General features: G+C 50.7%; 1 protein-coding gene across 2 annotated transcripts in view; it reads left to right on the forward strand.

The window, feature by feature from the left end:
• Positions 1-12,993, forward strand: part of BAHD1 (bromo adjacent homology domain containing 1) — a 35,798-nt gene that overhangs the window by 17,668 nt on the left and 5,137 nt on the right. For both annotated transcript variants that reach the window (XM_072038659.1, XM_027458260.3), the window contains exons 2-4: positions 5,575-7,227; positions 10,098-10,459; positions 12,048-12,207. In XM_072038659.1, the coding sequence (XP_071894760.1) occupies positions 5,575-7,227; positions 10,098-10,459; positions 12,048-12,207 (2,175 nt within the window). The remainder of the gene's footprint in view (positions 1-5,574; positions 7,228-10,097; positions 10,460-12,047; positions 12,208-12,993) is intronic.

Raw genomic sequence — 12,993 nt, forward strand, 5'->3', positions numbered from 1 at the left:
GTCAGACCAGGGAGGGGAGCGAGCAGCCCGTGCAGCCTGGGGATCCTCTCTGGACAGTGCAGGAGGTAAAGGAAACCCCGCATCCCTCCTTGCTTGCCTTTCTGAAGCTAAAGAGGCACCGACTGCATCAGCTGGTGCGGTCTTCACCTCGTTTTCAAGAGGTGCTGGCAAATGGTGAGGGTTGTGTTGATGAGAGAGAAAAACAAGCCTTTTCTGCAGGGTAATGAGCTCTGTATAAACAGTTTTCTCTGGAGCATGTGGATGATGGAGCTTTCGATGAGCCTCCAGAGACAGATCAGGGCTGGACCCCGCGAAGACAAATCGCAGCCCGTAACGATTGTAATTTTTCTAAATGCTTGAGGTTGAAAGGATGCTCCTGCTCGTGGGACTCACGCAGCATTTAGGCGATTCAGCCTGGGATACCTGACGCTTCGGTGCTTTACCCAGATTTCCAAGAGCTCCTGGGAGGCTTCCTTCATGCAACACGTCCTTTATAGCACCGCAAGTGATCTGACTTTAAAAGCAGCAGGGAGAAAGGAGCCAATCCTCCAGACACTTGCAGTTATGGGGTTGTTGTCACAGTGTAAGCTGCACCAATTTAAAAGAATATAACTTCTTCCAGCAGACAAGGGCTGAAAGTCAACAGCACAATGCCGTGCGCAGGGAGGAAGATTCCTGTTGTCGTAACTCTTTGTATGTTACTGAAGTGCCAAACGGATTAGAAGCTCTAAAAGCTTTAAATTTCTGTGCTTTTGGCATCGTCTCCTTGGAACGAGCGCGTCTCTGTAGTGAAGCCTTGGAAGGGAAATGGTGCTTGAATGGGTAGTCCCAGACTGGTTTCTTCTAATTTCACTTGCAATCAAGCGATGGAGAGGAAGAGACAGATGCTGCAGCTGCATGATTACAGAAAATGCAGCTGTTAGCACACTTGCTTATTTTCCTGCTAATGAGGCATCAACTCTCTTCTGATTTTGCTGTTTGGGTCGTGCTTTTATTCTGGCAGAAAACGAGACCGCTGCATTTAGCTTTGAATTTCTGCAGTCGGGTCAGGGTTCTGCAGCTGCCGGTATAATTTTTCTGAACTGGTCCAGTTTGAGGAAGGAGAGAGTGACTGCAGCGAGCTTTAAAATGCCTGGTGGGCTCTGCACGCAGCTGGCTACACCGAGCTGCTCCGCCAAACTTGTTTCACTTCTAGCAGTTATAAATCACCGTCTCCTTGCTGCTAATCCAGTTCCTCAGCTGCAAGCAGGAGAGGGGTGGTTCTGCCGTAAGTATCTTCACTTTCAGTTCTTCAGCTAGTGTCGTGATTTCCTGGAGACTTCTGGGCACAGCTGGCTTTGCTTCGTGAAGCCAGACAGAGGTGGAAAGGGGACGAGCAGCCCTGACGCTCCTCCTTGGTGACTGAATTGAGCGCTGGCTGTAGATAAGAGCTCTCGGTAAGCTCTGTGTGACTCGGATTTTTAAGGCATGATATATGCTGTCAGATATTTCAGTTTCAAGCAGCATCCAGAAGCTCTGCTCATGCTGTATGCTGGGGAGAGAGAAGGGATTACTGGCTCCCAGGTAAGTCCATGCTCAGGAGTTTTGCTGAGAAGTGAATGGGCAGGACTAGCCCCCTGGCAATTGTAATGCAAGCAGTTTGGTAAGCAGGGAATGAGTTCTTGCTAGTCCTGTGTGCGAGAGATGACTTTTGTTCAATGGAGCAACTGAGTAAGACTGCTTGTTTCTGGATGCGTGCCCGTAACAGGGATGAATCGCTGATTTAGCGGGCTCGTTTGCTTCATTCCTGTTGTGGTACCTCTCCAAAACTGGCAGTGGCATCACTGTAGTGGTCTCGTAGCAGATCCTCCTGGCCCTTTCTGCACCTGTGTCCGACAGATCGCAGACAACTGGAAAACGCAGCCAGTTCTCTGGGCTGAGAGCACCTTCAGTGGGACTGCGAGAGAGTTTCTCTAAAAGGGATCTCGAGGACCTGACCGAAAATGTTGCGGGTGGCTTCTGTGGGATATGGAGCTGGGTGTTGGGATCGTCCACCCCCTGCCATCAGTCACGATAAATTCACCCTGCATCCGGTTCTGGAATCTGGATCATCTGGAAGATCCATTCCAGTTTCTCAACCTGGTTGTTCTCACCTCTATTAGAGAATTATGTCAGAAAAAGGGAATTAAAAACACCAGCTTCGACAAGCTGCCCTGTGGGTCATGGCAGTTGATTTATCGTGGTGATATCCCGGGGTAGTTCCCTTTGTAGAAACTGAACCTTCTGAACCACGCTTTGTAAGTGACCACTTCCAGGCTCAAAATCTGTTTATTTTTACTGATGATGTTGAGCTACTGCAGAGCAAACGGGACGCAGTCATGCTTTTGAAAACAAACACAGTTCGCCTAATTTTTAACTTGAGGTTTTTAGCGGGGTGTGATCTGGAAAAACGACCTGCTCTTGGTCTCCAAACTGAATGCTCAAGCGGGTCGGGGAGAAACTTGGCTGATTGGGTTTGTTTATCCAAGGAACTTGTGGCAATTTGTGAGGGAGCAAATACAGAAGTCAGCATTACTTCACTGTGATTGTACTCCTGCGGGTAGCCTGGTGTTTCTGCTATAAAGCTGCATTTCGGAGGGTTTACAATCATGTGGAAGTGTTGCTGGATGGAGCTGATGTTTTCCTTGCTGTTGCTTAAAGGATTTGCGTGGCCGTGATACCAAACCGTGTGGGGTTTGCTTATTTTGTCTTTGCACAAATTTCCAGATACTTAGTTCCTCGTCTGCAGCTGAGCTCGGAGTGGGGGAGAGAAAACTTAGAGACCAGATGAAAAGGAGGAGATCTCTGCAGATGTAGCCTCCTTCTACTAAGAAGTAGTAAATAAAAAGCCTGTGATGGCTTGATTACTGTTGTGCCTGAGAACTCATTGTGTCAAAGAGCTTACGCGACCGCGACTCTTGAAAAGGATCGCGTCGAATCACTGTGTTCTTCACACTTTAATGCATTTTTGACTCAGTATCTCTAATGTCATCTCTGTGTGTTCAACTCGAGTGTTTCTCTTGACGTTCCGGTTGCAGTTGTCAGTGATGAAAGCTGGTGTAGAGAGGAGTTGGAAATACGCTACAGCACGCGGGACGGTGATACCTGTTCTGCACCAGAATGCAGATTTCACATCTGGGCTTCAGAGAGGGAGATGTTTTTGTTGCAGTTGGAGGAAACGTGCATATTAAAGCTCCATTTTCATCTAGAGTATCATAACTTAAAGCATTCCCGTGCTTAGGTTCTGGAAAAGATATTTTATGTAAGCTCTTGTTTGTCTTGGCATTCCCCGTGGGGTCCAACAGGGAAGGCAGCCACTGTGCTGTTACTGATTCTCCACTTCATCGCTGGAGAAATTCCCTTCCTTCAACCTGTACCGAACTTCTTTTTATCCTTTGGGCAGGTCTGGTTTGAACAAAGTCACGTCTAAAGTACTCTGGTTTTAAGAAATATCCTTCTTTATTCAAACACTGCTGTGCTATAAAGCCTCAGCAAGTGAAGGACGTGGAGTGGTGGCCAGAAGATGACCGCTGCTCTCAGGAGAGCGATGGGAGCTTGAGGAGAAGGGGCAGCTGATGCTGGTTTTTAAGGCAAGCCATGGTTGGTTCATTTTTTTCCCCTCCCTGCTGAGCATTTCTGCCAGAGGTCCAATCTTTTGTTGGGGACAGCAGAAAATAGGTTTGGAGTTGCAAGGAAACCACCGGTCTGTATGGACTGGGAGACAAGCCTTGTTTGCACATTTTGTTTTTTCAATAGAAGTCCTCTTGCTAGCTCCCAGGGTTGGCTGTGGTTAATACGGCTGCTTGTGCAAGAATTCCTCAGATTTGGGGAGAAATTGTCTGTCTGAACTGATGAACCATCTTCCCAAATTCCAGAACCTGTGTTGCTTATCAGAAAAAAAAACACGGATGTATATAAATGTTTGCTCCCTGTGGAGCGCTCCAGTTTGGGCACTAGCCAGAGGAGTTATCCCACACGTAACGGGGTGTAAAGGGTTCAGTCACTCCAGGACATCCCAGGAAGGCTTTGACATCTGCAAAAACAACGTGCAAACCACGGCGGCTTTCAATTCCTGGTTTTCTTTTAGTTAATGCATACAGAAGCAAGTCAATTAAAACACACTGGGCTTATTTCAAATAGATAATCTAATTATCAGCTTGATTAAGCCATATCAAATGAACAGTTCTTGTAATTTGGTAGCTTTGTTCTCATCACTACAGATGCAGGAGCTTTAATTAGCCAGCCTCCAAGTAGCAGGCCGGCGTCGATCGTGTCAATCGCGGGGTGCTGCAGCCGAGTAAATACCTGGTGCAGGGGGCATCCAACAGCTCCCGGGTGGATGCTGGTGGGAAGCCTGGCACTTCGGTGCCTATAAAGGGAATCTGACTGCTTTGTAAACACCACTAAATGCAAGCGATCGCCCTTTGCTGCTGTTTCCCATGCTCAGATACAGGCTGTGTTAAATCTGTTCCAACATATCTCAATTAGACTTTTTTTTTTTTCAATGCCTGTGGTTATCCCAAACTCGCACACTTTCGTGGCTTTCAGCATAGAGCTCGGGGCGAGCCGTTCTCCTCCGAGGCCTTCCTGCACTGGCAGGAAAAGTTCCCTCTTACGGTAAATCGGAGCCGGACCGTTTCTTTAACTTTTTACCTGGCTGGGAAAGTCCGGAGGCGGTGGGGCCGGCCGGGCAGCAGCGTGTCGGGGCGCAGGGAGGTGGTTTGCTCAGCCTCGCAGGCAGATGCTTATCTCTTCCTTCTTCTGTTTTGGACATTCGTGTCGGTTTTAACGGTGTCCTTTCCATCTAGATGGAAAGTCAGGGATGACACGGCTAAGTAATCCCTTTCCTCTTTTTGCGAGCCTGCTCGAGCCTCTGCCAGATGTGGCGATGGGGTTGGTGGGAGTCCGCAGCTTTTACAAAACGCGATTGTGGGGAACGACAGCAGCACCAGGTAGCCAGGTCCTAACCTGTATAGGGATTTGCATGTATTTATTTTATTAGCGTTGGCAGATCTCCACCTAATAGACCCAAGTTTACTTTTTATATGAGTAGGTGGACTTTTTTTTTTGTTTTTCTTCTGTCTAATTGTTTCAAAAAACGACAGTGAAGCAGCCTGCCTGTACCAACACGCAAGCAGTCACATACCTGGCATTTATTTCTGTGCCTACCCTGGACCGGGATTCAGATGAGCTTTGGTAGATGCGATGAGAGTTTGTAACGTGGTAGAGACGGCATCGGCTTAGCGGGGAATGCGTTTGGGCTGGGAGCTGGCGAAACAACTCTCTGGATAAATCCTGGTTTTCCTGGCTGCTGTGACACTTGCCGTCACCACCTCGCCTTTAATTACTGCCATGTTCTAGGGCTTAATATTAAACCGCAGCACATTGCATCCTGTCTCCTAATTGGCTTAACTGGCCGTCACCCAAAAAGACTCGGCTCTGTGCAGCAACAAGCTGGCCCGAGTGTTTCCTAACCGGCAGCCGGTGCTTCGTGAGGAGGTGGGTCCCTCTCAGTGCTATTAACAGATGTTTTTTTTTTCCTCTCTTCGTTCTCAGGATTGGACATTGATCCTATGACGCATGCCCGGAAGAAACAACTTTTCCTTCTGAAGCATCCAGCTGGTTCTGCTGGCCAGGCTTCGTCCCCCCCAGGCAGCGGGAGGATGGACAGGACACGGGCAGAGGGCGGCGAGCAGAAGGACGGGGATGGCACCGAAAGCACCAACGGGCCGAGTGGGTTTGCGGGGCCGAACAAAAGCAAGAACTTGCAGGAAGTCCGCAAGACGTACCCGCTGCGCAGACGCCTGCTCCCTTCGGTGAACAAAAAGACCTGCAAAGTGCTCCTCACCAGGCTGGAGGACGTGGCTGGATCTCTGTCAAAGGAGACGCAGAGCTGCAAAAAGAAGGACCTTCCCAGTTGGGTGGAGGGCTTGGGACCTACCTTTTTTGCTGAACAAGTGAAGCCCGTGGGAGCGGGGAAGAGTGATTCCTCTGGGGAGAAGTGCACAATAACTTATCCGGGGACAGACGAAGACCTTGACACCGCTCCTTCGGAGCCCAGGAAGCGTAGGCTGGCCTCACTGAATGCAGAGGCTGTGAACAATCTGCTTTTTGAGCGGGACGATGGTTTGCTGTCTGGCAGGCGCTGTCGGAGGGATTCTGCCAAAGCCTCTGGAGACTGTACGGTCAAGAGCTTGCATTGCAAAGCTGGTGACAACTGGTCTGCCTTGGAGAAACCAGCTGTGAAAACAGGTAAAGGCAAAAACCGCCACGAGCCCAGTCAGAAATGCAATAGCTGTGAGCATTCGCTGGATGAGGTCTTTGATGATGGGACAAAGAGGGAGGATGGTACCGTCCCCTATCATCCCACCCCAAAGAGACTGGCCAGCCTGAACGCTGTGGCCTTTCTGAAGCTGACCCACGAGAAGGACCAGCCCCTGAAGCAGAGGAGTAAATCGGATGGGGAGGGCAAGTCCGAGAACCACTGTTCGAAATCTACGCTCAAGTGGGCCAAAGCCAGTCGGAAGAATTGCGTCAAGTCCAAAAAGGAAGCGGCGAGCTTGAAAATGGAAGGGCAGCACGGCTGGCGGGGGCTCACCCTGGGCGCTTTCGGGAAAGCAGAGCAGCGGGACTCCTCTAGGCTCTACAGGACGGCTGAACCCGTCCCTTACGAATCCCTCTCTAGCTCCTACGCTAGCACGGAGAGCTTCTACCACAGACTGCCTTTGCTCATGGGTGGACAAGCTTCCATGAAGCCTGAGTATGGAAGACCCGGAGAGAAATCCCCAACTCCCAAGCAGGAATTTCATCAGCCTTCCTTTCCCGTGCAGCAGTTCCCTCCCTTGCCCGTTCCCGGGAATCACACGGATTGTGGATGTCTCTATGAGTCCTCGGATCTGACTCCGTTGAACGGGTTTTACGTTTGTTATGGCCAAAGTGGATACAGTGGCTACTCTCACTGCTCGGTTTACCCCAAGGATGAGCTTTCGCAGTCTGCGACCTGTGAGGGGCTCTTGGTATCGCCGGGCTCCTTGCCATCGGGTGCTCATTTCCAGCCCCTCCACTGGTGCAGCTCCCCGTACTGCTGTGGGGAAGGGACGGCTATTAACAGCTACAGCGTCTGCGGCGTCGTGCACGTGCCGGAGGGCAGGATCAGCAGCGTGCACGCGGGACGAAACAGCTACCCCTACAAAATGCCTTTTGCAGCAGGTAAGGTGCAAAGCGTGAGCAACATCTCGGTTGGCGTTCCTAGGAGAAGAGGGCTGCTCTTTGCTTTTTTGCTCAGTGGCTACTGGAGGTGTCTCGCGGTTCCTCAAAGCTTGGGATTGGAAAGAAATCTGTTTCACCTCCCTTTCCCCCAGTTTTAGCCCAGAAAGGCTAAAAAGCCCCTTGAAAAGTCTAACTGGTGTGGAAATCATGGAAGTGCTGAAAGAATCTAGGCAGAAAGGAAGTGACCGAGGGCTTGTTGTGCTGGAGCTGACTGCTTTGCCTGGTGTAAAATGCGTGGTTTCCGTTCCTAGATGCTTTGCAAGGCTTCTCGCTGTCTGCTGCTGAGCAGAGGGCCTGAAACACGTCAGGCTGCGTTGCCCATCCCGTCCCAAAAGCCTGCTCTCACAACCGAAGCATCCTGGCAGAGCAGCGCAAAGAAGCGAGCTCTGCCTCGGTTGTCAGACTCTTCCCAGTAAAAGCTGCTCAGGGGATGCAGTCTTTTAAGGTTTCATTCGATCTGATCTGGCAGGGCTGAGCCATGATTCAGTTTGAGTCTACTGGTTGGACTGATGCTTGAATTTCTTTGCGGTGATGTAAGTGCTGGTAGGTCGTCGCTTCGGCGGATAGCGGTGCTGTTGTTTGCTATTCAACTGGAAAAATCAGGCCCCGAAATGGGGTGAGTGGCAGTGGAAGGGTGGGGTAGTTGGTGAAAGTCACCAAGCAAGGCACTGCTGCTGCTTCCAAACGTGCTGTGCAGGCAGAGCTGCTGCTCAGCTGCTGGGGGTGTAAGCGTTAGCATTTCACCTAACCATAGGCACGCGTTCGAGTCAGAAGAAGCACGACTGAGCCACCCCAAACAGCTTTCCAGGTAGGTGGTTGAGGTTTGGGTTTGAGCGAGGCTTTGCCATCTTCCCTTGTAGGAAGCTGCTGAAAGGCGGGAGCGTTTGGTCGAAGCATAATTTCCATTTTCCCTAAATATCTCCGCTGTCGTAGCGCTGCTTCCTACGGCAGGGGCCAGGCAGTGTTCCCTCGCAGCTTCGGTGCCCTTTCGATCCCAAGACAACCAGCTCGGCAGCGTGTTCTCGTCTGACACCTTCCTGCCTGGTGCCCCCAGGTCATGCCAGCCTGCTTCGTTTTTTTTTTTTTTCTTCAACATTTTGCATGCTGCTGCCTCCGATTCCCAGTAAGCAGAGGGGCTTTTTTCTGAGTTCAGCCCTCCCTACAAGCCCAGTGGCTTCTCGCGGAGCTGGCAGTTTCAGGGTATGTGTTTACCAGCAATGTGTCACCCCGCTGCTCTGAGCTTTTCCCAACGTGGATTAGCAGGCGGCAGGATCCTTTCCTGCTGTAGCACATTTTTGGACGCAGCCCGTTCTGGGTTAAAGCCTCCTGCACGTGTGAATGCTTCGCGGGCTCTCGGTTCCTTCCTGTGAGCAGCTCGGGTTTAAAAGTCTCCGCATCAGAATAATTTAGACTTTGTTCTGCAGGCTGAAGGAGGTCTCCCAGGATATTAACAGGAGTTTGTGCTTAGGAGGTGGTTTTTATAGGTCTGCCTCTGAAATTTCATCCTCCCCTCAAGTGGGTTAGTTCAGGGAATTCAAGGATTACTCGGTTGGAAGTGCCAGGCTCCCATCTGAGAGCATCGGTACGAGGGGATCCAACACGGTGTGTGACACGGGGAGGATCTGTCTCAGGTGGCATGTTCGAGTTGCAGCCTCTTGTGAGCAAAACAGGGGAGAGGGGATTCAGGGAAGCGGTGGTTCACCGCTCCACGGGTCCTGTGGGGATTCCTGAACTCACACCCTGACGTCTCACCAGCAAAGTTGTTTCAGCATCTGCTGCTCGGGGTCAGCAAACCCCAGCGATGCCCACAGCAGCCCTCGGGTCCGCGGTTCAGCACTGGCTTCGGTGCAGCCCTGGTAGGGAGGGAGGCCGATTTCCCCTTCTTGCAGGGGGATCTCGTTCATTATTCAGCCGGAGCTCGGTGACTTCGTGGCTTTTATTACCTTTTTATGTTCTTTAGCAGCTCTCTGTTGTGCAGCAGCGTGCTACCGCAGACCTGCTAGGTCACGCTCTAGGCTGGAGGCATCTCCTGGAGGTTGCCCTCAGCTACTCTTTCAGTCACCACTGAAAGCGTGCCTTTGGATGCAGGGGGTAGGAACGAGTTATGTCTCGGTCTGGGGGTTGTCTTCCTGCTGACACAAGGTAAAACAGACCACACTTGCTCTTTTCTTGGCCTCAGCCTGGTTTGGGGGCTTGTTTTAGGACATCTGTAGGTGTTCCAGGCTGCTTCTGAGAGGCAGCAGCAGCCGAGTTACCTGTCGTGGTCACTGCTTCTGCCCTGGGGGCGCGGTTTTGCTGAAGGCAGCCCCATGCATCATTTCACATAGTTTTGATCCACGTTTTTTTGTATTTCTGGAGTTAATTTGGAGAATCTTCTCATTTTTCCCCTGATTACTTGAATTCAGCTTCTGGAAAGAAGCTGGCTTCTGCCACTGCCGTGGTTTAATCCCTCCCATCACTCCGATAAGCCTTTTATTTCCTTTATGCATATCGACAGGCTGGAGCGCTTTGGATGCTGGCCAGTCTGATGTGTGTTACTGGCTGGCAGGACTTGGGGGGATTTCAGAGGGGTTTGTTGTAGCGCAGTGTCATCAGCAACAACATATTGGAGGATCACAGGCTTAGAAACATCTTCGCTTTTAGAATCCTGTGACGGTGCAAAATGAAATTACGACACGAAGGGGCTTCGCTGCTGTAATGCAATAAAGAGAATTTCAGGGGACGGTGTTGGTGCTTTGGGACAGTCCTGGTTGTGTAGTCCTCTTGTATTTCAAATGACATTCGTGCCTCTTTTCCTTCCCTTCTCATAGAAGGCTGCAAGTCTCTGGACCAGCTGAACCTCACAATCCCCGTGGCAGGGCACCCCGCGTCGCCTGCCCACCCGCTCTCAGGATGCCCTGTACCCAGCGTGCCGCCAGCTGCAGAACCCGTTCCTCACCTGCAGACCCCCAACTCCGACCCTCAGACCATGGCCCGGGAATGTCCGCAGAGCTCCAAGCCTCCCAGCGGCTCCAAATCCGGCCTCCGAAACACCACGGGCTGCCTCCATGCCTCCGACAGCAAGGCGGCGGGCGGCCACGGCCACCCAAAGCAGCAGCGCATCAGCCGGCGACGGGCCACCAACGGCTGGATACCCGTCGGCACAGCCTGCGAGAAGGCCGTCTACGTCGTGGTAGGTGTCTGTGGAGCACTGCTTTCTCGTTCATTTTGTTGTTTTCCTCATCTATTTTTCTCCAAATCCATTTGAGCATCTCCATATTGCTGAGGTCCTGGAGGTTTGGGAAGGTTTGGGGTCTTGTTCCAAGGTAAAGGTGGTCGCTTGATGTCTTCTAAAACCTCCCAGACACGTTGTGAGTCAGCAGCCCTTTGGCTGGGCTTTGAGGCCAGGCTGTTGGCTCTGATTTTCTCGCACACCCTGCATTGCCTTGCGTGACGAGAGGTTTGGAAAGGAAGGAAAACCTGCTGCTCCTGTGCTGGCATCAGCCGAAATGCTGTGGTGATGAACACTCTGGCATTTATGAGGGTGGCACCCGTGAGTCCGTCTTACAGAGATCATCTCCAGCTTCTTCCTCCTGGGTTAGGTCAACACTGAGAAAATAAGGGGTGGTTTAGCCTTGCTCTAAGGATCAGTTGTCCAAAGGCAGCTCCTGTAAGCTTGTTCAGTAAACGTCAGCAGTAAGGAGAGCCGTGGCCTGGGCAGACACATCTGTGATGCCACTTGGTGTGATGGCACAACCTTGAGCTGCTGTGATCATCACCCAGGTTTGTGGTTTCAGCTCTCAGAGCTGCACACGGGTAGCAAGGGCTGTAGGAAGACGAAGCCTGTGGAAGCTGGAGATGGGCCTCTTTCACCCCTCACTCACGCTGTGACACATTGAGAGGGGCAGCACACCGTGAATCTCCTGAAGTCCCGGCACAGAATGCTTCCCATTTTGCTTGGACGATCTGGCAGAAGGCTAAACCCATCCTGCTCGGGCATTCTGAACTCAGTTTTCAGAGCAAAAATCAAAAAATAAAGCTCACGGTCCTAAAAGCAATCCTTTTGTAACATGAGCAGGTGCTAAGGAAATGCCAGCAGCCTTGTTATAGAAAGCTTTACACTGCTGCCTCGCTGCTGCTGCCTGCCTTGTTTGTGTGAAATATTTCATTTTTTATTTGCTTTCTTTCGATGTTTATATCAAAGAAGCACAGAGCATTCAAAATACACCTAGCTTCCAGTGCCTTTGGATATGAAGAAAACGCACAAGTAGGCAGATAAAGCGGTGGTTTCTCTGAAGGAGGGTCTTTTTGCAGAATTGAAGGAGCAATTGTTCTTGGTTTAATTTGAAATAAGAGTATTAATTTCACAGATGCGTGCTTTTGTGAGACTTGCTGTCCGATTGGTGAGCTGTTCCTTCCTGCCAGCACAATACAAGAGGAATAGTTGTATTTTATCTCATGTTCTGTTTGAAAACAGTGGCCACAAATGACCTGCAAGCACTTGGATGCTATTCCCTACTTTCTTTACCTAGGAATGCCCCGAGTAGTTATTTTGACCTGGTCTTTGCTTTCGTAAACCAACACAGTGGGAAAAGGGATGCCAGGGGTGGTCTTATGGTGATGACTTATCTTGGAGTGGAAGCACTTAACTTGTCTAAGCCTACTGAGAGCTTTTAGTTCACAGCAGGACCAGAGAATTCTTGGATCGAGCCAGCAAACAATAAACTAACTTTTTGCCTGTATGCTTGGGCTGCTTTTTCTTCTGTGTGCCAATGCTGTAGAATGAACCTGAGCCAGCTGTTCGCAAGAGCTATCAGGCTGTGGAGAGAGACGGGGAGATTATCCGGGTACGAGACACCGTCCTCTTGAAATCAGGACCCAGGAAGAAATCGATGCCGTACGTTGCGAAGATATCGGCTCTGTGGGAAGACCCCAAAACAGGTACTGAGCCAAAAGAGTACGTTTTGGCTTCCCTGCTTGACAGATGAGGAACTGGGGAGGCGACGGATCTCAGGAGAGCTGCAGGCTCGTTAGGCTACTCCGCTGCTGCCAGGTTGGGTGACAGGGGAGGAGATTAGCTCCATGGGTTTTGTTCAGACTGTTCCAGGAGCTGAAATGCTCTTTAATCACTAGGCTGGGACTGCTAATCAAAATCTTCCTGGTCGTGAAAGCACATAATATCAGCCAAGTGCACATCTTAGCAATGATCTCCTTTATTATTCCATTGCAGCAAACATCTGGGGAGCTGCTGTTTACTCAAACGCCAGCAGACACGTGGGCTGGGAGTTGGTGTGGAGCACGGCTTATCTGCAGAGGCTCTGATAGCACCCGAGTAGGGGCGGGGATGGGAGCAGTGTGCTTTTGGTGTTCAGGTCCTGAATCTGCCTGCTGAGGGCTGTGTCAAGTGTTGCAAAGTGCAGCTCTTGCTTAAAAGGAAGAAGGGCAAAAAAAAAATGTATTTTGTAAAAAGTAATAGTGTGTGGTGAGGCCAGGCTCGGTCGTGCCATCCAGCAGCAGCAATTCTGGTGGTAGTGTGGGAGGTCACGCTGCAAGCTTTGGGTGAGGATCTCCTCCAACCCCGAGCCGCAATGGAAACTTTTTTTTTTTTAGGGAAATGCTTGATTTTTGTGCATAGCCCACCTCTTTGTGACAATGTAATGCAAGTAGAAGGGGGTGAAGGTGTGATGGGAAAGCAACGTGACTGACTCGGTGCAGCTCCTTGCTGTA

Source organism: Anas platyrhynchos, chromosome 5 (assembly GCF_047663525.1).
Source record: "Anas platyrhynchos isolate ZD024472 breed Pekin duck chromosome 5, IASCAAS_PekinDuck_T2T, whole genome shotgun sequence".
Classification (NCBI taxonomy): Eukaryota; Metazoa; Chordata; class Aves; order Anseriformes; family Anatidae; genus Anas; species Anas platyrhynchos.